Below are 25,830 nucleotides of genomic sequence, written 5' to 3'. Positions count from 1 at the left end.
CACATCTGTGTATATTGGTAATTGAAAAAAAGTTTGCAAAACAATATATACAACTTGAACCAACCCCAAATTTTTTTTTGTAAGATTTTATTTTGAGAGAGCACTAGAGAGAAAGCGAGCAAGCACAAGTGGGGGACAGAGGAAGAGGGAGAAGCAGACTCCCTGCTGAGCAGAGAGCCCGATGTAGGGCTGGATCCCAGGACCCTGAGATTATGACCTGAGCAGAAGGTAGACACTCAACCAACTGAGCCACCCAGACACCCCTGGACCCATGATTTTTTAAAACCGACATCCTTGCTCACTCGCTCTCCTTCTCCCTCCTCTCTTTCCTCTCCCTCTCTCCCCCCCTTCCCTCCCTCTCCCTCTCCCTCCCTCCCTCACATACATACATTTGTAAACTCAACTGGATTAACTGTTTTGTCTGGGTATAAAGTGAGATTAACAGGTAGCGTTTAGTTTCTTCTTTGCACCATCTGTGTCCCCTAGTGTTTCTTCAGTTAGTATCATTCTTATAATGAAAAGTGAAATGTGTAAGAGGACAAGCCTCAGAGTTTCAGGGAACAGAGCTGTAAAATCTTTGATTTTGTATTTGAAATAGAAGCACCCATAGCTTTTGAAAGCTGCTGCTCAGCAGCAGACCTGCCTTCCCTCCACTCACTGTCCAGATGCCTGGACTGAGTGATACACATACTATAGAGAGGTAGCTTTGGAATAATTGTTTAGAAACCTCATCTTTTTAGCAGTATCTTGAGTCCCCAGCCCCCATTACCATGACTGCAGCTTTGATTCAGGCCCCCATCATTGCTCATCCATCTCACGGCCTCGACCTCCTCCCCCGCCGCCCTCCTGAATGCATGGGACCTACTCACTGCTCTGGTGGACCCCTTTCAAGAGATTGCCAGAGCCACTGGGGCAGGAATTTGAGCTCCGGAGCACCCCAGGCACTTCTCCCAACCCCGCTAACCTCCCTATAGGCATCACTGCTGCCCTGGTCTTTCCCTCTGCCCCCCCCAGGTGCCTGCACCTGTTCCTCCTCACTGTTCCCCCTCCCTTCCCCCCTCCTTGTTCAGACTCCCCCTCTGGGTCCTGCAGGGCTGAGGCTGCCTCCGTGCAGCACTCCCCAGTCAGGATCTACATTCTAGGTCTGTGCCTCTGTGTGTTTCCTGTAGCTGCTTGATGGCAGAGTGCTTTCCCTTTGTGCTTGGAACGTTATAGAGGCTCATTAACTATTTAGCCAAATAAGTAAACAGGTATAGCAAAGAGGCTTCTAAAATTTCTCATCAGTTACAGGAGTAACTGGGGGAAAAATCAGAGGACCTGAGAAGACAGAAAGTAGAAGTTCATCTGGGGCACCCTCGCTCTCTTTGTTTGTAACCTAGATGTGGAAGGGCCCCCAGCACCCCCTGGGGTGTGAGCCACAGAAGGGAGGCCAGTGCCCGTCACGCCCAGCAGAGGGAGCTGCAGGCACAGTGGCAGGAGCTGGTCTGCAGGAGCCTGGAAGCAGAACTTGGAGTCGTGGTACAGACTGGGGTTTTTATTCTGCAGGAAGGACGTAATAAATACATGCTTTCTTTGCTTTGTTTTTTCTTTCCTCTACTAAAACAATATGAAAGCATTTCCTAAACTGTACACAGTGATGTAGCCCAGGGCGATTCACTTAGTCTTACTTTGATTTTAGTCTGCCAAAATGCCAAGAAGATTATACCTTCCTTAATCAACATGCCTATAAATTAGTACTACATGTTGAGAAAGTGCTTTGAAATTTTGGGGAGTCATACAAATCAGAGTTTCTATTATTACTCTTGTTTATTTCTGAGCCTTCTGGGGCCTTGGTCTGCAGACTTTGGTTGAGCATACCATGCTCTACTTTCTGATACTCGTGGGCTCAGATTTGGCAATGTTGGCTGCTTCAGCGGTCAAAAATTGTGTTCTTTGCTCCTCAAATTGACATTTGGGGTGACAGGTCATTTGTCAGATATCTCACGAGCATTTGGGGGAAGAACACTATATTGTAGGCGAGATGTACCTGTGTCAAATGAAGTGCATGTTGATATGATAATGGTGGGCCGGTAGGCTTGACAAAATTCCAAGGGAAATAAATATTCTACATCCTCATGATTGGAGTTGTGGGCCAACCGTGAAATGACTCAAACTGTTTAGAACCCTCATCATCACAAGCTTCCCGGTAATATATACTCTGAGGTCATCCATGCTTAGGGATGAGAGGTGAATAGTACTGTTTAACTTTTCTGAATACTAATATTAAGTATTTTTCTCCCCTCTGAAAGTTTTATATATGTTGGTGAAGTTGTTTATTTTTATTTTTTTTTTTATTTTTTTTTTTTTTTTTGGTGAAGTTGTTTAGAAGTACTGGAGTAACATAGATTTGGGGAGGAAAAAAAATCATTCACATTCAAATGTGAATGGTATCTAAACAATTCTTTAAGTCTTTCTAAGAGATTTCTCAACTTAGGATAAGAAACCTAAACTTCTTATTATGCATAATCATCTTAAGCTTGGGAAGTTCTTCCTTATGTCTGGCTCAGATCTTGCACGATGTGAGTGCATTTCTTCTTCATCTGGGCAGATGGAAAACAGCTGTCCTGCCTGCCCCTGTAACCGCCTTTCATGTTCTCGAGGATGGTCATTAAATCTTTCCCTGGTCTTCTTTCCCCAGAACTAAATAGTGCCTTCAACCAATCTTCAAAGTGCCCATTTTCCACTGCTTTAATCATCTCCTCATCTCTCCTAAGCTTTTCTCCATCCCTCTTTAAATGCGGATGCCAAATTGGAACACAGTATTCTGTGGAAAGTCTCCCAGTGAACAGGACCACTACCTGTTCAGGCTGTCCCACATGATTGTCATCTTAGCAGCATCCAGAAGGATGAGATGCAGGACCATTCCTTTTGCAGTAGGGGGCTAGGGGAGGGGGACCTCGAGGTGGCTGCAGCTGTGGGTTTTGGAGTTGGGCCTGTGGCAAACCAAATCCCAGATCCATTCTGAGAAAGCTTTGCAGGCCTGCAAACCCCTGCCTCCTGCTTCTGGGTTTGGCAGCCAGTTCTGTAGCACAGGACTCCCTGCCCCAGTGCTCATTCCTCTGAGGCAGAACTGTCCCATGAGGGATTTCCTGGCTGGTGTCCATGCCTGAGTCAAACCATACGTGCAGTAAACATGAAGTCCCTTGGGGTCTCTCACTTCCAACCCCCAGACAGCTTGCTTTGGAATAGATTCAAGACAAGAGGGATTGTTTTCTGTGTCTAATCTCATTGAAGTCACAGAGGGAGGAGGATCTCAAAAACTGTTGGGCGAGTGCAGGAAGGTAAACAATGTAATTGCCCGGTGTCCATCATCGAGAATGGGAGCCGCGGCAATGGGAGTCATTGACGTTGTCTTGATCATGCACCATTTCTGCTACTCGGGACTTCGGGTCACTGGCATACGACCTTTCCTACACTCTCCCTCTTTGTTTTCCCCCCAAATTTAAGTTCCTGGGGATGTAAATGGTCCTGACATGGGGATTTTCAGGATCACAGCTATCAGTCTGAGGCAGGAATACAGGAGTAGGGAGTTCTGTGGCTTCCTTCAGCAGGCTTGTATTCAAGTGAAGGCCATCCTGGGCACATAGACATTTCACTCTTGGTCAGCTCCTCTAGGAAGCAGGCATGCTGGCATCGGCCACTGGCCAACATGTGACCTTACAAATATAGCAGGAGACATGAAAGAGTTTTGACAGAGTGAGTCTGCAGCAAGACTCCCACGTAGGCAAAGCCTAAATTAGCATAACTATCTAAATCCTGCAGGGTCTGAATGAGTTATATGTGTGACCAAGAGATTTGCTGATAGATGATATGAAGTCCTTATTATATTTTCCCTCTCTCCAGATTTTGGGGCTCATTAAGCAGTGTCTCACAGGTCAATTATCTTTGCACGTTTGAGAAAAGTACTAAATTTTCCATTGCAACCAAAATCTGCGGATCCGTGAGATGTCGGGTTTGGGCTGATTAATAACTGGACTCATTTTGAATCCGCTGCATTTCACAGTATGGTTGAGAGTGCCAAAGATTCGTGCTTGGGTGTGTATAAGTTCAGAAAGGTGCGTTTCCATTGAGCATGCCCACTCTTCATTGCAAGTGAGGTGGATTGTCTTAGTTCCATTCTGATTAATCACCAGGATATTTATATACAGTTAAACAACAATTGTAAGATTTTTTTCCTTAGACGAGATTCAGAATTCTAATGGAGTAAATGAGACTCCATCACATGTGCTGCATGAGACTGTGCACCTGCCCTACAGGGCTCTGATGCTGAGGGTGAGAGGGCAATGCAACGTATAACTCCCTCACTTTCTCTTCTAGTCTAACAGGCAACCGGCCAAGTTGAACCTTCTCACCTGCCAAGTAAAACCAAATGCCGAGGACAAGAAGTCTTTTGACCTGATATCACGTGAGTCCTTTTTCTCTCCAGGTCATTCGCTGTGGCTTCTGACCCTGGGCATCTCCACGTCTGGGCGTGGAAGCAGCAGCAGCTTTCCCAAGGCCTGGCCCCTGGTATTTCTGCATGGGCAGCTCTCTTCATTTTCCCTGAGCCCACCCACCGCGGGGAAGGCAGAACAGTGTCAGATCTGACCTTCAGTAGAATCAAATTGAGATTTATACATTAAACTAGACCAGTTCTTGACCATGAGCCTACAGCTTTGTGCCCTTGGAGAGATGTTTCTAAGGAATTTCAATGTCACTCCTAGATCTGCTGAATCACAGTCTTTGATGTGAAGGCCGGACATAAATATTTTTTAAGAAGTCCCAGGTGATTCTGATGTGTATCTGTGGTTAAGAATCTCTGGCATAGACTTGAGAATGCAGGTGTGCCACTATAACCCTATAAGAGTTATAACCATGCCCAGAGTTTTGTCCCTGCAAAATAGGGCTCTTAAAAAATCATCTTGCTTCCAGGTAGAACTGCCTTCCCACTTCCCGAACGGAAGACACTGCATCCCATCACTCTTTCTCTTTTTTTTTTTTTTTAAAAGATTTTATTTATTCATGAGAAACACAGAAAGAGAGGCAGAGACAGAGACAGAGGAAGAAGCAGGCTCCTTGCAGGGAGCCCGATGCGGGACTCGATCCCTGGACCCGGGATCACGCCCTGAGCCGAAGGCAGATGCTGAGCCACCCAGGCATCCCCCCATCACTCTCTTAATCCATGGGTCATTGTGTGCTTTTCTCTTGTGATGAGGGCACATAATGATCCTCCCATCCTCCGACCTATGGCCTGTATCCTCGTGGTCTTCAGAGAGTGAGGAAAGATTGTTTTCCTCTAGACTGACTCCCTGTGCTTACACTGATCCTGGGCATGCACTTATGGAGTACCTTCAGGTACCCGAGAAGGGACGCCTTTTTATAAAGGAGGAGGATGATAGTGCCAATAAGGTGACTCACCTATATTATGAATCTCTGCACATTAACTTTCAGTATTCTTTCTTCTCTCTAAAGCCCCATAGGGCTGTCCAAGAGTGCAAGTGCATGATCTGTGTGCAGAACACCGAAACACTTTCCTGCCCCTTGAAATCCTTCTGATGTAATTGGGTGAATGGAAGCCCCAAAACAGTTTCAACCCAAGGGACTGAATCTTTCATGAGACCTTTTAAATTTTTTTTTTTTTTTTTTTTTTTTTTTTTATGATAGGCACACAAGTGAGAGAGAGAGAGGCAGAGACACAGGCAGAGGGAGAAGCAGGCTCCATGCACCGGGAGCCCGATGTGGGATTCGATCCCGGGTCTCCAGGATCGCGCCCTGGGCCGAAGGCAAGCGCCAAACCGCTGCGCCACCCAGGGATCCCTCATGAGACCTTTTAGATGGAGTCCAAACTGGATTATGCAGCATCTGTTAAAGTTCAGAGTCCCCATGATTCTTTATGACCAAGAAATTTATCAGGTTATTGATGAGAAAGAAATATGAAAATTCGGAGTTATAATATGACTTTGAAAAGCTAAAACTCCTAGAAGTGAGAACCTGTAGGTTATTAATAACACCCATCAATCACTGAGCATCTGATATGTTCTAGGTGCTCTATATACATTATGGCCATGCCTCACAAAAGCCCTATCAGATTCCTATTTTATGGAAGAGGAAACTGAGGCTCAGAGATATTCAGTGACTTACCCAAGGTCACACAGCAGTAAAGAGGTTGAATCTGGTTCAGCCAAGCCTCTTGGGCTCACTGTGCATGGCGTGTTTTTGGACAAGCATATTCTTTGCTTCTCTCGAGGAGATGAGGGGTGTGAGTACCTGACCTGGAATAGACATGTTGTGAGTGAATAAGGAAGAGTTAGTTCAACCTGAATATGAAGATTCTAGCAAATCTTGAATTTTAAGGAAGAGCCTCCCTTGTGTACAGCTGCCCAAACTATCCAAATTAGCCTGTTCCCTCCTGACCTGGGCAGCAGCTTAAAAGAGAACCTTGAGCAGAGTCAAAGCCCTTCCTCCCTGAAGCCTGATTCAGCCAGAGAGTAACATGGGGCAGCGTATGCCTATTTGGTGGAGCTGCCCCGTGAGTTAATGAATCATTTCAGAAAAGTAATCTTTTTTTTTTTTTTTTTAGAGGAAACAGTAAAAGACACATTGAAAATGAAAAGTCAGGGCACCTGGGTGACTCAGTGTTTGCATGTCTGCCTTTGGCTCAGGTCATGACCCCAGGGTCCTGGGATCGAGTGCTGCATCGGGCTTCCCGCAAGGAGCCTGCTTCTCCCTCTGCCCGTGTCTCTGCCTCTCTTTCTGTGTCTCTCATGAATAAATAAAATCTTCAAAAATAAAAAAGAAGAAAATGAACAGTCACATACTGAACTGGTAACATACAGTCTCTAGTTGGTCACTGACATCCGCTATGATCATGAAAGATCTATCCCTCTTTCTCTTTCTCAAAAGAAGTGCCAGATGTTTGGTATTTGCCATTATTTTATTGTACTCCTGTTGCACTTCAGAAAAATAATATTGACAAAGTGGATTGTAGAACTGCTAAATCAGAATGGTGTAAAAATAATATTAAAACCTTACTTTTGCTGTGATTTGTTTTGTTTTTTTTCCCAGAAACTTTCAAAATTTACATTATACCTGAAGATATTCCACTTTCTAAAGTTTCACTTATTTTCTTTTTTGTATTTTAGATAATAGGACATATCACTTTCAGGCAGAAGATGAGCAGGATTATGTAGCGTAAGTAGTTTTTGACATAATGGCACAATATCTTCAACTGAAAAGATGCCTCTATCCTGTGCACCGTACCTTAAAAATGTTATGTTAAAAATGTTTTGTTTCTGAGAACCTCTCCTGAGGGTTCCACATGCTTCTGTCTCACCTCTGGACCTTCACAGCCTCTCCTGTGTCTGTCCAGGTGCTCAGTAAATTCCAGTACTTCCTGCAAGATTCAGCTCAAGCCTCACCATCCCAGGGCTCTGTACCTTCCTCCTACCCCTGGGCCTCCTCACGTTCCTCAGTGATCCCCTGGTTCAGTCTGGAGCCCTATAAAGACAGAGAACTCTTGAGGGCAAGAACTGTGCCATACTCACTTTAATCACACTGCCTGTACTCAGGAGGGGCTTACCTGGTACTGAGCCTGTCTGCCTGGATACTTGGCTCTTAACTGCAAGGGGGGAGGAGAGCCTGGCCCCAAGGGAGCAGGATGGGCAGGTGACTCCTGTGGGTGAGCCTGGCTCAAGAGCCGGGGGTAGAGAGGAGAACTGGCTTTGCTGTCACACTCTCCTGGGTAGACTCCCACCTCACCTGACCAGGTATGCAACCTCAGGCAGCTCCCACTGTCTTTCTTCATATTGTCCCTAGTCCTGGGCCATCCTCATTCCCTCTTCTTCCTGTAGCCTGCCAGGCAGTGTGGAACCATTACATCCTCAGCTGCTTGGGAGAAAGGGAGGATGTTTGTGTTGGAGCTGGCAGATAGGCCTTTGTGTGGCATTCCCATTTTCAAAGCCCTGTCCCATTGGTGACACACAATAAATGTTATTTTCCTGAATTTTTCTGGAGAGCCACAGAATTCTGTTCACTTCCTTCCTCTCTCCCTCTTCCCTCTTTCTTCTTCCTCTGGAGAATCCCACTCTTTCCCCATTTCAGGAGAAATGGTAAAGGGTCAGAAAGAGAATAAGGAATGGGTCAGAAAGATGCACAGTTGAGAGACACATAGCAAAAAAAAAAAAAAGGCTGAGGAGGCAGCTCTGAGAGGGAAGGTAGGAGAGGTGAAGGAGAAGAAGGAGAAAAGTCTCGGACCCATTCATTCATCTGAAGATTTCATGAACCCTGATTCCAGACCCAAAACTGCAAATTGTGAGACTACGGGGCTAAGTGAGAGCCCCTGCTCTGAAGAAAGTCGGTCTGTGCTGGAAGAGAAGGCAGGGGACAGGGTGCTGTGGGAACACAGGGACACGCACCCTCTCGGGTGGTTCTTGGGAGTGTTACTCAGAGATGACTCCCAAGAGGAGAAGAAGCAGCCCAAGCTGGCTGCTGAGGGCGCGGGAAGGTTATAAATACTCTGCAGGCTAGGTGCAGGTTTTGCTGGCCTGGAAGCAACAGAGAGGAATAGAAAGGAAGCAGTTGATGTCTATTGCTGATCTGAGGTTGGCCAACTGGCAAGTGGCTAGGAAAGAAATAAGAGCAGGAGGGCTGGCCTTCCACCCGTGGACTCAGGTAGTATTTACTGAGATCATACTGTGCTTAATGCAGACCTTGTCAATCCTCACAACGACCCTAGAAAGCAGAGGCTATTATCTCCAGTTTGAAAATGAGGGCTCTGAGAGGCAGTGTACCCGTGGTCACAGTCCCAGGAGCCTGGGGGGCTTATGGTCAAGTTAGGGAAGAAGGTCCTTCGGCCCAGTGGGTGTCTCGTCGCCCTCAGTATTGGTGCTCACTGTGAGCCAGCAGCGCCTCACTCACCATATCTTTACTCATTTCAGTCACGAGCTTGGCTTGTTTATGCCCATTTTGCAGATTAAAAAAACTAAGCCAGGTTAAGGGACTTGTTTCACTGCTTCTTCCTCTCTTTTTTTCCACCTTCCCTGAATCCCTATGCGGGAGAACAGGTAAGAGATTGGTGTGAGAGAGGGAACGCATCCGCTTCTTTGTTCGAATTTCAAACCCAAGCTGTAGTATTGTCTTTACTCGGTGACTTAACAAGAATTCAGTCCCAGTTTGATGAAAGAGGCACAGGCTTCTCACCCGTGGGACTTAACACCCGTTAGTAAAAGGCTGGCTTGGCCCATCCAGCAGCTGCTGCACATTTGCACTTGGCCTTCTCTGGGGCTGGTGGTGGTGACAGGAGGTTTCGTTTTGAGTGATGTCGGAGGGAATGGCATTCTGCAGAGGAAGTGCACACACACCCCCAGAGGACGCTTCAGTTCCTCATTTACTTCCATGCTACATAAAGACAGCTTCAGGGTGTCACTGAGTTTCTTTCTCATGTGAAGGTGTCCAGTAAAATTAAACATAGAACTGCGTTCTCACTGAGGGAGCAGGAAGATGCCAGAAATAGAGCAGCTGCATCTTTTTTTCTTTTTCTTTTTTTTTTTTTCTTTTTTTAAAGATTTTATTTAGGAGTGCCTGGGTGGCTCATTTGGTTAGGCATCTGCCTTCAGCTCAGATCATGATCCCAGGGTCCTGGGATCGAGCCCTGCATCGGGCTTCCTGCTCCATGGGGAGCCTACTTCTCCCTCTTCCTCTGCCTGCTGTTCCCCCTGCTTGTGTGCTCTCTCTCTCTTTCTCTCTCTCTCTGTCAAATTAATAAATAAAATGTTTTTAAAAAATAGAAAATAAGGATTTTGAAAATGAGAGAGAGAGCACCAGCACAGAGGGAGAGGGAGATGCAGAGAGCCCAGTGTGGGGCTCCATCCCAGGATCTGGGATCCTAACCTGAGCCAAAAGCAGATGCTTCACCAACTGAGCCACCCAGGAGCCCCTGCATGTTTGTTTCAAGTCAGGCTGAAGACTTCTGGTCCAGACTGCGCCCCTAGTGGCCTTTTGAACTTGAGCGGATCATCCCACCTCAGCCTTGTCAGTAAGAAGGGGATTACAGACCTGGCTCCTCACAGGGCTTTGAGACTGGAGATACAATGCGTAAAACTCCTAGTACAGTGCCAACATTATTAATCCTGTAAACTCAAAGCAACCTTACAATCTTAAAATACAACGATGCATTATTTTCTTATACTTTTTGGCATGCTTGTTACTTTAATTTTAAAAGTTTATTTTTTAATTGTCAGAGATGGCTTTGGTTCTAAGTATCAGTACCAACTTACGTACGTACGTACGTATTTATTTATTTATTTATTTGTCCGTCTGTCCTGATCTCTTGAGTGAGGAGGTAAATGTGGCATCATGAAGGAACCCTGGAAAGGGGAATCAGTGCAAATGTCTCTGTCCAGTGTGACACCGGTCCTGCTGGAGGACCTTGCAAGTCATAAACATTTCTAGGCTTGTGCTTCCTCCTCTAAAAGAACTGTCACCCCCAACTCAGAGGCTTGCTGGAGGATTATATCTCAAATATCATAAAGGGGAGACGCCTGAGTGATTCAGTCGATAAAGCATCGTATTCTTGATTTCAGCTCAGTTCATGACCTCAAGGTCATGAGATAAGCCCTGTATCGGGTTCTGTACAGGACATGGAGTCTGCTTGAGATTTTCTCTCTCTCTCTCTGTCCCTCCCCCCACCTCTCATGCTCACACTGTCTCAAAAAACAACAACAACAACAAAAAAAACCTAAGTCCTTGGTACGCAGTCGATCAGATCCTGGTATATTAGATAGCTGAAATGCCCTAATACTTGAGGAAGGCAAAGCAGAGACTCTGCAGACAGACTGAAAACTCCAGTAACATGGTGCCACTGGTTAAATACACTGTTGAGCCCAGTGTTTTGAATTGTTTTTAAAGATTTATTTATTTATTCATGAGAGAGAGAGAGAGGCAGAGACATAGAGAGAGAAGCAGGCTCCTCGCAGGGAGCCTGATGGGGGACTCAATCCCAGGACCCAGGATCATGCCCTGAGCCAAAGGCAGACACTCAGCCGCTGAGCCAACCAGGCATCCCTTGAATTGTTTTTAAGAAGACAATTTCTAGTTTTTAGCTTGAGACTAAATGATAGAAAAAATATAATCTAGAAGGTACTGAATGGCACTCCCCCTCGCCTCCATTCCGAGGCTGTTGGTTTTGAGGTGTTGAGTGTTTGCAGCACAGTGGAAACGCTGAGCTGTACAGATGTATTTCTTCCAACACACAGAAGCTTTGCGCCGCCTACAGTAGCCGGCGTGCCTTGCAGTTCACACATTCCAGGTGATTTGGCTTGTAATTCTCTTTGCTCTATTACTTATTCAACACTTTTTGTAGATAGCCCTTTGGGTCATATCTGTGTCCTCCGACCAGACACACAGAAAAGCCAGAGCCTCCGTTCTGGACCTCTGTGTTCTCTGCTGGGAGCACTTACTAGCTGTCCATGCAGTAGGTGAGAACACACTGGTTTGGAAATGTTTTTCATTTTCTTCTTTAAAAAAAAAAAAAAAAATGAACTTAGCTTTTTTTTTTGCCCCCCTCAATCAATCAGGAAAGTAATACAAACCCATTATAGGTTTGGAAAATTATTGACAGGCAGAGTCAAGCATTCTATCTGTCCATTATTCCTACAGAAAATTACTCAGAGACAGCCAGTATTAACATTTTGGTGAATTTCCTTGTAGCCGTCTTTCCCCCAAACAGAAGTACTTAAACCCTATATGCCTTTAAATTTGGCATTATATCACATAAACAGTTTTTTTCTTATTTATTTCAGAAAACATGATATTGTCAGCATTTCCCCAGTGTCCATCCAAAACTTAGTTGAAAACTTTGTCAACTAAGCTTCGATTCTAAAAGATCAGTTTAGAGGCACCTGGGTGGCTCAGTTGGAGTTAAGCATTTACCTTTGGCTCAGGTCATAATCCTGGGGTCCTGGGATGGAGCCCCACATTGTGCTCCCTGCTCAGCGGGGATCCTGCTGCTCCCTCTCCTCCTCCTCCTGGCTATAGTTTTGCACTGTCTCTCTCTCTCTCTCTCTCTCTCTCTCTCTCTCTGTCAGATAAATAAAGTCTTTCTGCTTTTTTTAAAAAAACAAAAAATCAATTTAGAAAAACTAGTTGACAATTTAAATTTTAACACCTGATTAACTGTTCCACTCTGCGGTCATTTCATGTTAATAACAAACACTTATTATTGTGTATTGGGGTGGTTTTATGCATAGACTGGTCGCAGACAGTGGTTTTGTTCAGTTCATACTGTGATCATCCTGTGTGTGTGATTTAATAATCTGTACTTTTTATTTCATATTATTAACATCAGCATGTTTCCGTATCAATATACCTTTTCCACGAGCATAAATTCTCACGGTTGCTCATGAAACAGACTTCCAGAGAACAGATGCTGTGTGCTAAACTATCTTGCCTTCTATCCATTTACTGCCAGTTTTTTCTCATCCTTGCATTGGGTTAGTCCCACTGCGAGTCCTCTTCATTCTGACATTCACTTTACTCTGTCCAAGTGGAAATGCACCCACCTCATCACCCCTGCGCGTCCTCAGTTGACCTGATTTTACCTCTCTTCTGTTCTTCTCCCTTGTTTTGTTTTCTTCAACGTGTTGCTTTGCATTCTTTTGACTTTCTCTTTCCTTTGGATTTAATTTCTTACATTTTCCCTCACGTTAGGGCTAGGGTGAACAGGAATCTCTTGGTTGTTCTTGACGAAAAGGGATTTTTTTTTTTTCAGTAGGAGGAGAAAACGGTGGCTGTGCTCTTACGTCTCCTTCCTTTTATTTTCAATAACAGATGGATATCAGTATTGACGAATAGCAAAGAAGAGGCCCTAACCATGGCCTTCCGTGGAGAGCAGAGCACGGGAGAGAACAGCCTGGAAGACCTGACAAAAGCCATTATTGAGGATGTCCAGCGGCTCCCTGGGAATGACGTCTGCTGTGATTGTGGCTCGTCAGGTATTTGCCCCCAAACCTGAGCCAGCTTGTTCAACAGCCTTTCTCCTCCCATAGAATAAAAATGAGCTAGTTATTTAAGTCTTTATCTCCTTATGGGCATAGATATACACCCACCACACATTTCCAACTGGAATGGTCCTACCTGTGAGCTGCTCTAACACATGCTATTTGCTCAGCCTGGCAAACTCCCACCTGCTCTCCTCAAATGCCCCAAATGGCTACCTGCCCAAATGCTTCCAGTTAAACAAGCCCCATGGATATATGGAGAGAGCACTGGACATGGAGTCCATCATCCTGGTGTTGAATCACCAGCCAGCTTGGATGACCTCATGCTGAGTGCCTTTACTGTCCTCCTCTTCTGTTTCCTATCCTAAAATTGGATAATAAACCTCTTTTGTTCTGAGGACTTCCTGAAATGCTACATATGAAACCATCCCAACACATTGTACATTACTTTCCTTCCTTTCTGCTCAGTGAAACCCCCCCAACCTCTATGTCACGTGGATATCCCCTTCCCCCAAGCTCCTGATTTCAGGTAGCTTCTGTATTACGTAGGTATTGACGACAGGTAACATGCATTCAGTGCTTACATTGTAATAAGGATTCTGCTAGTTGTTTTAGCCTGTATTTTCTTACTGAATCTTCGCAGATGCTCTGTGATACACTGATAACCTTGCCATTTTACAGCTGAGAAAACTAGGGGACTCTGAGAAGTTAAGTGATCTCCCAAGGTCACACATCTAGTAGGGATCAGAAGGTGGACACAAACCTGTGCTTCTTAAGCTTTATGATATACTTTCTAATGGTTTTCCTTGTGAAAATGGACTCTCCGTACAACATGCCACGAGCATCTCGGAGACAAATCTTCCAGGTTCTACTATGTTCATGTGCATGTGTGATAGTGACTCACACACTCACATAGTGAGGATGTGGCAGCGGAGTCGTTAGTACTCGAGTATTGACCTCTCAGAAACAAGCTTTCCACAGAGAGTGAACCCTGACAGTTTTGGTAACAAGGAAATACTTTCCCTGGTGTGGAGCCCTTGGGGGCTGTAGAAATAGCTTAGGCCTGTGAAAAGAAGTCTTTGACGTTCAGTATTTACAACTGTCTTATTACTGGGAAGTGCTTGTGGAGAAGCCGTGACCAGAATTGTGGGTTAATGCAGGTTGTAACTGGAAGGTTAATGACAGCTTATGCCATGTCCCCATGAGCTGCACATCAGTCTGTGCAGCTGCCAAGAAAGACACAGGTGCTTAGAGAGGATGTTTCATGGGGCTTCACAGGAAAAATCTTTCTCACATTTTCACAAGAATGAAGAACTTAATTTTGTTTTCAATTCAATATTGAAAGAAATTTTTTTTTAATTTCTTTTATCACCCATATTGCTCTCCGAGAAGCTGGTAAGCTTCATATGAGCCTCTAGGCTAAACTGAAAGCATCTGTGTCTTCCACTTAAATCTTTCCCTATTAATTCTTAACAAGGTTTACCACTCTTGTTTTCGTTTCCTTTGTAGTTGGCACAATTAAATTTGGTATTGTGTTTGTTTCATTGTCTTCAAAATGTTCTTTCCCCACAGAACCCACCTGGCTTTCCACCAACTTGGGTATTTTGACCTGTATAGAATGTTCCGGCATCCATAGGGAAATGGGGGTTCACATTTCTCGCATTCAGTCTTTGGAACTAGACAAATTAGGAACTTCTGAACTCTTGGTAAGTAGTGACCTGTCCTTGGGAATGACTGCTGTCATAAATAATACATGGCTTTGGACTGTTCTTTTTGCTGAGTACAAAGAATTGCAGTTCCTGAATTTAGTGAATTTGCATGGGTATTTAAAATGTAAATTTGTGGTATGTAATGTTGACTATTTCTTTTTCCTTTCTAAAGAACTGATGAATCACACATTTGTATAATTAGTTCACCTAAACTGGCTCTTTTCTCCTGGGATGGGCTTTTTCAAAGCTGCCTTTTTTCAGAATTAGTTTTCACATGATTGACTCAAGATGATTGACTACAAGAGCAGTAAAGGGAATTAGGTGTTAAACTCAAATAATCACTTTTCTTAGTGGCCTGAGTTACTAACTATAGTGAATAAAGAGTTTTTCTCTCTTTTCACTATTCGTAAGTTTGTTACAAGCCCCCCATGAATTGTGACCTGTTAGCTACCGCCAATAAAGCCCATCACTCGTTAACCCGAAACTTCTAAGCGGTGGTGGGTCAGTCTCTGTTGTGTTAGCCCAATTGAGGAAGTAGCAAATTTAGGAAGTATCATACTAATGCTTAACTCCTTGATTCACATCAGAATTGAAGAAGAAGAAAAAAAGCTCTGATCTTATTATACCTAACACATTCTTCTTTAGTCTGGAAGTGGTATCACTCCATCTCCTTGATTTAAGGTAATGAAACCCAGTTGACAACTAGAAATATGGATAGTCCAAATCTTAGACACTTGCCAAGTGATAAACCCAAGAATTTTCCCTCAGAGACCCGATAGCATGAATGTTTCTTAAGTTTTGCGTTGCTCCCCAAATTATCTGAACAACCAGAGGTCCTTCAGGACAGATTTTCCTGGAAGGGTCTTGAACTCAGAAACTGCTCCCTGCAGCATCTTTACATGTACCCCAAATATAAAGGAATCCTACCTCCTCCTCTGCCCAGTAAATCTTCTCAGTCTAAAAATGAGGTATGATAGAGATTGAAAAACAATTGCTACCGTTAAGCATTTAACCTAGATTCACTTGTATGACCTGCTGTCTAATCTCAGGGTGTATGGGGTGAGGGGGTTATATCCTATTCAACATTTATCAACATTGTATTTATAAAAAGTATTGGTTATCTTATCAATGGCCCTGCAAGTCTGTTGGCTCCTACAGGAAGGAATACGGTTTACCCCTCTCTTTATTTCCAGCACTCTAAGGTTCCATGCCTGGCACATAGTAGGTCTCTGTAAATACCTGTTGACCAGATGAATGGATGGTTTGTATCCTGAGTCAAATGAAGGAAAGATACACATTCACAAATCTCAAAAGCAAATCATAGGAAATGTTTAAACTAGTAAGTAAAGAGTGGCTGAACTGTGTTTTGTTTATGTTACAGCTGGCCAAGAATGTAGGAAACAATAGTTTTAATGATATTATGGAAGCAAATTTACCCAGCCCCTCGCCAAAACCCACACCTTCAAGTGATATGTAAGTACTTCTAATACACTGAATTCTTTACCATTCTTCAATTAAGCAGTGGCTTAATGGTTATAGTATTTTTTTTTTTCTCCAGAGGAAAACCCAACAGGAAAACACAAAGCAAAGCAAAGTATTTTGCAGTGTATTTCTGGAGTGCACAGATGATGTTTACTACACCGTCCCCTAGGTAGCTACAGCTGCAGCTGCTCTGTGGAGAATGTCTTCATAAGGGTGGTTATCTCCAAATCCTGGCATGTTATGATAAACAAGAGACAGACAAAAGCAGTGGCCCATTCCTATTAGATGAGCCAAAGTCCAAACGCTTACCCGTGAAGCTGTGGGGAAACAGACGCTCTGTCTTGGGCACTGCTGATGGGTTTGCTAATGGTACCCTGCGCAGGAGGAGCAGAGTCACCATATTTATCACAGTCATTAACATCACATCAACTCTGACTTTGCAGTGTCACTTCTGAGAATTTACTCCTGTTCTGTATAGGAAGAGATGAGGAACAAAAACAAGCATTTATCTATAGGCCTCTGCTTAAAATAGCTTAGGGTACAGCCACATAGAAGAACTCTATGCAGATGTAAAAAGAATAAGGGAGCTACTTATCCTGATTTAAGACAAACTCCAAGAATTACCATTAGACAAAAAAGCAAGGTGTGGAGCACTGCACCAAAACCTCCTGCCTTCCAGTCAGGGGAAGGGTGGTCAAAAACACATAAACATATTTATTTGTGTTTATGGGAAGAAACACAGGCAAATACACAGGAAACTAATAAAAGTTCGTACTCTGGGGTGGTCGTGGTCATGAGCCCTCCTCAGTAAACAATTTTTGGTATCATTTTTATTTTTTGAGTCATGTGAATATTTGAACTTATTAAAAAATGTTTTCACATTGAATTTACACTTAAAATTCTTAAGTACCATGCATGGATAGCAATACAGCTCCTGGGGATCCCTGGGTGGCTCAGCGGTTTAGCACTTTTAGCCTAGGACGTATTCCTGGGGTCCCAGGATCGAGTCCCACATCGGGCTGCCTGCATGGAGCCTGCTTCCCCCTCTGCCTATGTCTCTGCATCTCTGTGTCTCTCATGAATAAATAAATAAAATATTAAAAAAAAAAAAAAAAAAAAAAGGAAGACAGCTCCTATTCCAGCTCAACTAAGCGGGGAGCCTTTGTGAGGTAGATGCCCACTCGAATGTTTGCCAAGCCCCTCCTTGGGGGTTACTCAGGCACCACGTCCACAGAGCACTGAGACAGTTATGGGGCACAGTCAAGAAACATGATGTTTTCATTCCAAAATCATGAGATACAATCTCCCAGCAGGCCTCTCAGTGGTGGTCTTTCCTTGAATCCAACAAATGCGTGCTGCATGCTCACTGCATCCTTTGCAGTGTGTCAGGTGCTGGGGAACAGGCAAAACATAAACTAGATGTAAACTCTGTCCTCGTGATGCCTGCCATCTGGAGAGGAAGGTGGCTATTAATCTAGAAATTAGACAGTCACTTCCTTATTCCTGTGAAAGTGTCACAGAAGAAGTCAGGGAAGTTGGGCACCTACTTAATATCCTAACCCTGTCTCAGGGCGTTGGGCTTAAACAACAGTGCTCAAGCTCCGTCCTGGCAGAAACGGTTTGGCTGTCTTTCCACACTAATGAGCACAAAACACACTGAGAAGTAAAGCTTTTTCAGAAGTGAATTTGATCACAAAACAGCCACGAACAAACACTATCTGAAGTTACGCCAAAGAGCAGGAAGCAGTGAGCGCTCCGATATACAGTGCATTCCTGCCTCAGCAGCAGTTTTAAATGTTTATGTGGCCCATGCCTTGGAGGCATCACTTTAGGATAAACTTTGTATTTGTATTTCCTGCTTGGATTTGTATTTCCTGCTTCCTTCACGGTAGGCAGCCCACTCTGGCCCGTCTGTTCTGTGACCTCCCATGGTCATCTGGCTTCTCTCAGGCCTTCCCTCCAAAATGCTTGTGAGCCTCCATATAATCTCTAACGGAGTGACTAAGTTTCCAGACTACTGGAATCTTTTTTTTTTTTTTTAAGATTTTATTTATTTATTCATGAAAGACACAGAGAAAGAGGCAGAGACACACACAGGCAGAGGCAGAGGGAGAAGCAGGCTCCATGCAGGGAGCCTAATGTGGGACTCAATCCGGGGTCTCCAGGATCATGCCCTGGGCTGAAGGCAGACACTTAACCACTGAGCCACCCAGGTGTCCCCCAATTCCCGAATCTTGATCTGGGGCAAGTAACCCCACCTGTCTGTGCTAGTCTCCGAGGGTGTGGTGAGGACAGAAGTGGTTGAGTCACCAGTGCTTCGGGCAATATGTAGTGAATTCACCGTTACTGTCCCCACGACCATAGTCTTCATTATCACCATCCTCTTATTTGGCCAGCAGCCCTGAAGAACAAAGCAGATCCCTGGTGACACACAGTTTACTCCCTCCTATTCAGCAGCTTCTATGTTCCTGGCACTCTTTTAAGTGCTGATGATACAGTAGTGAACATGACAGCTCCTGTCCTGCTTACATTCCAACTGTGGAGAGGAGGGCACAAAGCATGGTAATGAGTACTTTGAAGAAAATATAATAGGGTAAGAAGATGAAGCATAGGAGGCATTGTCATCAGGATGTTCGAGGAATATCACTGAGGACTTGACATTTGATGAAGATCTAAAGGATATGAAGGACACACATGGGGTGGAGGGATGGGGGAGCGAGCCTGGGAGATGGAAGGGTAGGTGAAGATGCCCTGAGGCAGGGACGGGCTGGGCACATTCCTCACAGTAACAAGAAGGCAGGTATAGCTAGAGGCCTGAGCAGGAGAGTGGCCACAGACGCCATGCACAATGGAGATGGAACCAGCTCGCAGAGGGCCTTTTAGGTAATGGGTTGTTTGGGGATTTTATTTTCTGTGTGATTAGAAGGCTTTAAGCAGAGGGAGTCACCAGAATGCTGCTAAACATCCTACAATGCGAAAGTCAGCAACCATGACAAAGAATCATCCAACCACAGTGTCACTAGGGCTGAGGTTGAGAAACCCAGCTGTGGCTGGTCTGTGAGGGAGAGATGGAGGAGCGGGTTTCACCAAGGAGAAACTTAACACCAGGTCCACTGAGAAACAAAGATGGTGTGGACTAAGATGGAGTGGTGAAGGTGGTGGAAAGTAGTTGGATTCTCCATATGTTTTGAAGGAAGAGTCCACAGGATTTGCTGACCACTTCAAACATGGGACATTTAATTAAACTATAAATTGACACCCAAGGTTTGGGCCTGAGCGTCTAGGTAAATAGCGAATGCCATTACCTGCACCAGGGTGAGTGGGAAGGGCCAGGTGTGGCAAGGACACAAGGCAAGTTGTCTTTCATCAGCCATCAGGTAGAGCTCTGATGTCAACTTTCAGACACATCTGTTTTCCATCTTCCCTGTCACTCCATGTCAGAAAGCCTTTTACTGCCGGGGACTGTGGTGGAGCCCAGGAAGAGTTAAACATCATGCCTGTGGAGAGCTCAGCCACTTTCTGTAGCCATGGAAGTAGAGACCCAAGGTGGAAGTGCTCTTCAGAGTGGTCTGGGGCATCTCCCCATGCAATACTAGGTGCCCTCAGCATCATTTCTACCAAATTATTGTGTGGCATCTGCACGACATTTCTAGTGCTAAGAAGCCTTCCCACAGATGGTGCCACAACTTAGCTCAATACATGGAGACAGCTGTCTCAGATTTCCCTCCTATAGCTTCCTACCATCGATCCTCCCTCTACCATCTTGGATAATACTAGAAAGGAAGCTTATATATGAACCCATGATCATGTGTCATTCTTTGTTCCATATCTACTCTTGCTTCCCCGGAAGGCAGTAAGACTGGTAGGACTACTAATATTTTACAGATGAGGAAACTGAGGCATAGCTTTACCCCGGGTCACATGGCTAGCATCTGATATCGGAATTAAATCAAGCCATTTCATTCTTAAATCTGATACTTCATCTGTCACACAGTAGCTGCCTTTCAAACTTTGTAAAGTCATGTGCAGTGGGAGGCCAGAAGGCAGGTTTCGGCCAACCTCTCACATGTCTGAAAGTCCTCCAGCTCATCAGGCCGTGGCCATCTTCAAAGGACTTTGACTTGAGTATAAAGGATACCCATAAAAGTAGGATCTTAGTCACTGAGCTGAATCTACAAGTCACCAAAGGGCGTGTGCTACCATCAATCAGCTCACCCCTTCACTACTGACCCAGAATGAAATGAAGAGGCATCAGCTTGGTACACTGTGGGATGGGGGTGGGGGGGATGGTAAGAAATAGCAGTAGCCTTCACAGATGGAATACCTTTTCCTGAGCAAGAAATCTTATGTCCCATGAGTTAGAGCTTTCTCAGAAAGAAAGCACCTTATAAGTACTGTACATTCTTTAATTCAAAATACACCAATGTGCTATTCTCCCCATTTTCAGACGAAAAAGCTAAAGCTTATGAAAGATGAAGTAATTTGCCCAAGGTCATGCAGCTGGTGTGCTGTAGAACTAGGATTTGAACCCAAAATCCATTTACTGCTTTCTTATTAAGTGGCTCATGTAACTGGGAAAATCATGGGATAAGTTCAGGTATGGCCGGCTCCAGGATGTCAAACAGTATCATCTGGATCCTAGCTCGCTTCCCGATTCTTCTTTCCTTTCCTCTGAGTGGACTTCCATTTCAGCCTTTCACCAAAGGTGACAAAAGTAACCAGGGGCTACTTAGGTCAGATCCTCACCCCTGTAGCTGGGAGGTGGCTGGCCTCAGTCCCGGAGTTTGGGGCAAAACCTGAAGTGGAGAAAGGATGAGTCCTCAAGAAAAGAATAGAAACGCTTACACACACTCAGACTTAGGGAGTAACTCCCAAACTGAACCTGCAGGAAAGACAACTCCCCTTTATTCTGAAGCTCAAAAATAAGTAATAAAATAAAATTTCTTAATTTCTTTGTATACTTCATATGTATCTGAATTTGAAGTAGTAAATACCAGATTTCTCAAGCTGTTGCTCAAAGTGGAAAAGAAATCTGCTATGATCTGTGAGCTCATTAATTCTGTAACTATATATTGCTTGCACATACACTACTACATATATATGTCAGTTTCTTCATCCTGTCTGTGATGAGGTAACTTGGTTTAGAACCTGGTTTGTTTAAATCCTGAAAGAAGTACAGGTGAGTCTATCTCATTTAAAGAGAACTGTTTTGTTTTGTTTTGTTTTTTCAGAAAAATGTAGATTTTTCTTAGCTCATAGAAAATAAAAAATCTTTGTTCATGTTGTTTTGCCCTGTTTTAGGACTGTACGGAAAGAATATATTACCGCAAAGTATGTAGATCATAAGTTTTCAAGGAAGGCCTGTTCATCTCCATCAGCTAAACTGAATGAATTGCTCGAGGCCATCAAATCCAGGGATTTACTTGCACTAATTCAAGTCTATGCAGAGGGGGTGGAGCTAATGGAACCACTGCTGGAATCCGGACAGGTGAGGCTCCACTAAAACCATAAGATAAAACAGAATGTGGAAAATGAATGTAAAAGATACTGAGATTCTAATACATTGAGTGACCGTGTCTAAATCAAGACAATTTGAGAGTGAGAGGAGTACTCGTTAATAATTACTTCCAGGTAGCTGATATGAACAAAGCTGCTATAGGTAAAGTAGGATCTGCGGTTACCCTACTTACACTCATCCTGTCCTTTTCAGGAGCTTGGGGAGACAGCACTTCATCTTGCAGTCCGAACTGCAGACCAGACGTCTCTCCATTTGGTTGACTTCCTTGTACAAAACTGGTATGCTTTTCATCTTCTCTGAGTACACCTTATAAGTTAATGCAAACCAGTCTTCTCAGGGGCCCAGATCAGAAATCAACAAGCTTTCTGTAAAGAGTCAGGTACTATTTTTGACTTTGCAGACCATGAGGTCTCTATCACAGCTATTCAGCTCTACCATTGTACTGTGAAAGCAGCCATAGACCATATGTAAATGATTGAGCATGGCTGTGTTCCAATAAAGCTTTATTTAAAAAACAAATGGAGGGCCAGGCATGGCCTATAGGCTATAGCTTGCCAGCTCTGGCCTAGAAAGATATAAAATCCTGTCTCTGTCAAAACCCACTGCATTAGGAAAGATTGTAAGAGGGAAGACTTAACAGCAAGCACAGCTCCACAGCATCTATGAGTTTTCATTGTTCATAATTTCACTATAAAACTATAGTGTCGGGGTGTCTGGGTGGCTCGGTGGGTTAAGCATCTGCCTTCAGCTCAAGTCATGATCCTGGGGTCTTCGGATAGAGCCCCATGTTGGGCTCCCTGCTCAGCGGGGAGTCTGCTTCTCCCTCTCCCTCTGCGCCTCCCCACCCCCACTCATCCTCATTCATGCTCTGTGTCTCTCCGTCTTTCAAATAAATGAAATCTTAAAAAAAAAAAAAAAAAAACTGTACAGTGTGACTCAATAACTAAGTCAAATTTGGGACATAGTAATAGGAGTACAGTATTGAACACAGGAAGTTTGGACTTGCCATATTCTTCAGTGGGTAGTTCTGTAAGCCACGGATTATTAGGAGTAACTGAAGCTCATCCAAAGACAAGTGGTCAAAATAGCAAGGGGATCTGAACCCACATGTGAAGAATGGTGCCTGGACACAAGCCACATTGTATGAATGTCCACCCCTCCCCTTGGAGGTAGTACAGTGTAGTAGTTAAGAGTGTCGGCTCTGGGACAAACTGCCTTTTTTCAGATCCCTACTCCATCTTCCGTGCCATGATAGTCTTGAAAGCAGGTACTTCATTCTCTTTGCACCTTGGTGTTTTCATCTGTGAAACAAAGATGGTCATAACCTACCCCACTGGGTGGTTGTGAAGATTTAATGAGCCAAGATATGTAAAAGCTGAGAGTGTCTGTCCCATAGGAGGCACTCAGAAAATGCTGGCTATTGCTGTCATCATGTGGCTTATAAATGGAGGTGTAATGTTAGCAGCATCATCGTTTTCCTTGCTTATAAGTAGTTCTCAAACTTAACTCCGTTGTTAGCACAGAAATAAGTGATTCATCTGTAGCTTTAAATTATTCATGCCCTATTTAAATGGCATTTTAAGTTATACTTTTTTTCTGGTAACATTTTAATTCTTCAGTGGGAACCTGGATAAGCAGACAGCCCTGGGCAACACGGCTCTACACTACTGCAGTATGTACGGTAAACCCGAGTGTTTGAAGCTTCTTCTCAGGAGCAAGCCCACCGTGAGTGTCGGTAAGAGCGTGACCAAGCGTCTTCATAACAAGAGTCAGCATTCAGTTAGCTAAAACTGAGACTCGAGTGTTACATTATAATCTGATTATTGTCTGCAACCTTTTCAATATATACCTTAGATAATGATGCCGATTTCTTTCCCCCCTGTTGTAGTTAACCAAGCTGGGGAGACTGCCCTGGACATAGCAAAGAGATTGAAAGCCACCCAGTGTGAAGATCTGGTAAGCAAAATGGAGGTGGGGTATCCATTAGACACCAGCTGCCTTAAAATGTCATTCTCAGAAGCTGGAATTGGGATAAAAGAAACAGATTCATCTCTCTGAACGTTGGCTAAAGAAATTCAGACAGGCACTAAGGCTACATTTGGAAAAGTGGTAGGATGATAAATTTGCCATTCTGTGTCTTCTCAGAGCAGTTGTGACATAGGAGCTAAAAGGCATTTGAAAGATATTATTACCAGACAGGCTTATCAATTAAGGTCATGGTTTTTATATGCCAGACCCTTAGGTTTTCCCTGCAGCTCAGTAGTAAAGAAGAATTATTTGGGAGCTACGTCCAAAAACTGGGCAAGTTAAGTTCAGAATATAGTGGTTTTCAAAATATTAACTGCACGGCTTCCCCCTCCAGCCCCAGCGTTTTGACCCCATTGGTTCTTGTGTATCACCTGGACTTTAGCATAGCATGAATCTCTTACCAGTGGGGAAGGATGAGACAAAAAAATAAGTTCCATCCCCTGAGTTTCTGCCCAGTGCCAGCTGCAGGCCAGCAGGTATACGTTTTTATTTTTAGGAGAATCCTGTGAGGAAGCTGTGGATCTTACCATCTTATGGATAAGAAAAGTGGTCCATGAATCAATCCAGGACTGTCTGACTTGAAAGGCTTACCTCTCCTACTGCACTAACTCTTGATTTTGCCTTCCAGCCAGGGATTTACACTTTAGAGGCTCATTTTTAAGAATGTTTAAGAAAGCTTTTAATTTGAGAGAGAATTCATGTTACCAAACTAAGAAAGACTCTGCATGTAATTCCGGGCAACTCCTGTGAAGCCAATCCTCCAGCAGTTCAGCCCTGTAGACTCAGAGTTTTGCCCTACAGGCAGCTCCTGGTGATTCATTTGAAACCAGGACCCAGGTGGGATTTGTTCAGTGGTTATGTAAAAGTGGGATGGCTAACACTTCCAATAACGTGGCTATCCCTGCTGTTACTTTCAGCTTTCCCAGGCTAAATCTGGGAAGTTCAACCCACACGTCCACGTGGAATATGAGTGGAACCTGCGACAGGAGGAGATGGATGAGAGCGATGATGACCTGGATGACAAAGTGAGTGCAAACGGCGCCTCTGAGTTCCTGCCGCTGCTCCCAGGTTTTCTGTGCCACATAGATGAGATTGTTCTTCGCAAGACTGTGTCTGGTCTTTTGACCCAGGGCCAGTTACTTTGCTCCTTCTTTGATCCTTGTTGGGTTCCACAGCTGTATTAGTCAGGGTTCTCTGGAAAACCAGACCCAGTATGGTTGAAGGCAGAGGGAGAGAGATCAGAATTTATCTTTAGGAATTGGCTCATGTGATTGTGGGGGCTAGTGAGTACCTAGGGTATGAGGTGGGCTGGTGGGAACTGATGGTGTGGTCTGGTGTCTGGAGGTCCTCAGTATCTTCTCAAGAGCCTTTCAGCTGATTGGAGGAAGCCTACCCACATTATGGAGGGTAATTCCTTTTATTGGAAATCTAATGTAACGTTAACTACATCTAAAGAAAATCCCTTCACAGCAGCATCTAGACCAGTATTTGACCAGACACCTGGGTGCCATAGCCCAGCAAGGTGAAGACATAAAATTAGCCATTAGAACAGCTACTTCATAAATAAAAAGCTGGGAGATAGTAAGAACTTGGGTATGGACTAGGCAGTGGGAAGCACGTTTGTTCTGTGCTACCTCAGTAATTTTTACCAAAAGCCCACTATGGTATTGTTACTGTCCCATATTATAGAAGAGAAAACTGATGCACACAGATTTTTGCAACCTGAGGTCTTAGGGCTAGTAAAGATACTCTCAAGATTAAACCTAGTTTTCTCTGACCCTCATGGGTAGTTCAGAACTACCTTTGAAAGTTCATTCATGCAGTTTTCATCAGATACATATTTTTACTTATTTATTTCAGAGAGAGAGAGAGAGTAAGGGGAGGGATGGAAGGAGAGGGAGAGAGAGAATCTCAGACTCCCCACTGAGCATGGAGCCTGATGCGGGACTTGATTCCAGAACCCTGAGATAATGACCTGAGCCGAAACCAAGAGTCAGACACTCAACCGACTGCCACTCAGGTGCCGCACGTTGGATATGTATTGAGCCTTTGCTCTTCCCTAGGCAGCACGTAAGGAATA

General features: G+C 44.2%; 1 protein-coding gene across 4 annotated transcripts in view; it reads left to right on the top strand.

Moving 5' to 3' along the window:
• Nucleotides 1-25,830, top strand: part of ASAP1 (ArfGAP with SH3 domain, ankyrin repeat and PH domain 1) — a 355,419-nt gene that overhangs the window by 293,759 nt on the left and 35,830 nt on the right. For all 4 annotated transcript variants that reach the window (XM_072774515.1, XM_072774512.1, XM_072774514.1 and 1 more), the window contains 10 exons: nt 4,357-4,444; nt 7,161-7,209; nt 12,844-13,007; nt 14,586-14,719; nt 16,104-16,195; nt 21,506-21,692; nt 21,915-22,000; nt 23,342-23,457; nt 23,611-23,678; nt 24,668-24,775. In XM_072774515.1, coding sequence (XP_072630616.1) covers nt 4,357-4,444; nt 7,161-7,209; nt 12,844-13,007; nt 14,586-14,719; nt 16,104-16,195; nt 21,506-21,692; nt 21,915-22,000; nt 23,342-23,457; nt 23,611-23,678; nt 24,668-24,775 — 1,092 coding nt within the window. The remainder of the gene's footprint in view (nt 1-4,356; nt 4,445-7,160; nt 7,210-12,843; nt 13,008-14,585; nt 14,720-16,103; nt 16,196-21,505; nt 21,693-21,914; nt 22,001-23,341; nt 23,458-23,610; nt 23,679-24,667; nt 24,776-25,830) is intronic.

The sequence above is a fragment of the Canis lupus genome, chromosome 14, assembly GCF_048164855.1.
Source record: "Canis lupus baileyi chromosome 14, mCanLup2.hap1, whole genome shotgun sequence".
Taxonomy (NCBI): domain Eukaryota; kingdom Metazoa; phylum Chordata; class Mammalia; order Carnivora; family Canidae; genus Canis; species Canis lupus.
Note: the sequence above shows the minus strand (reverse complement) of the source record. Positions and strands in the feature narration are given on the sequence as shown.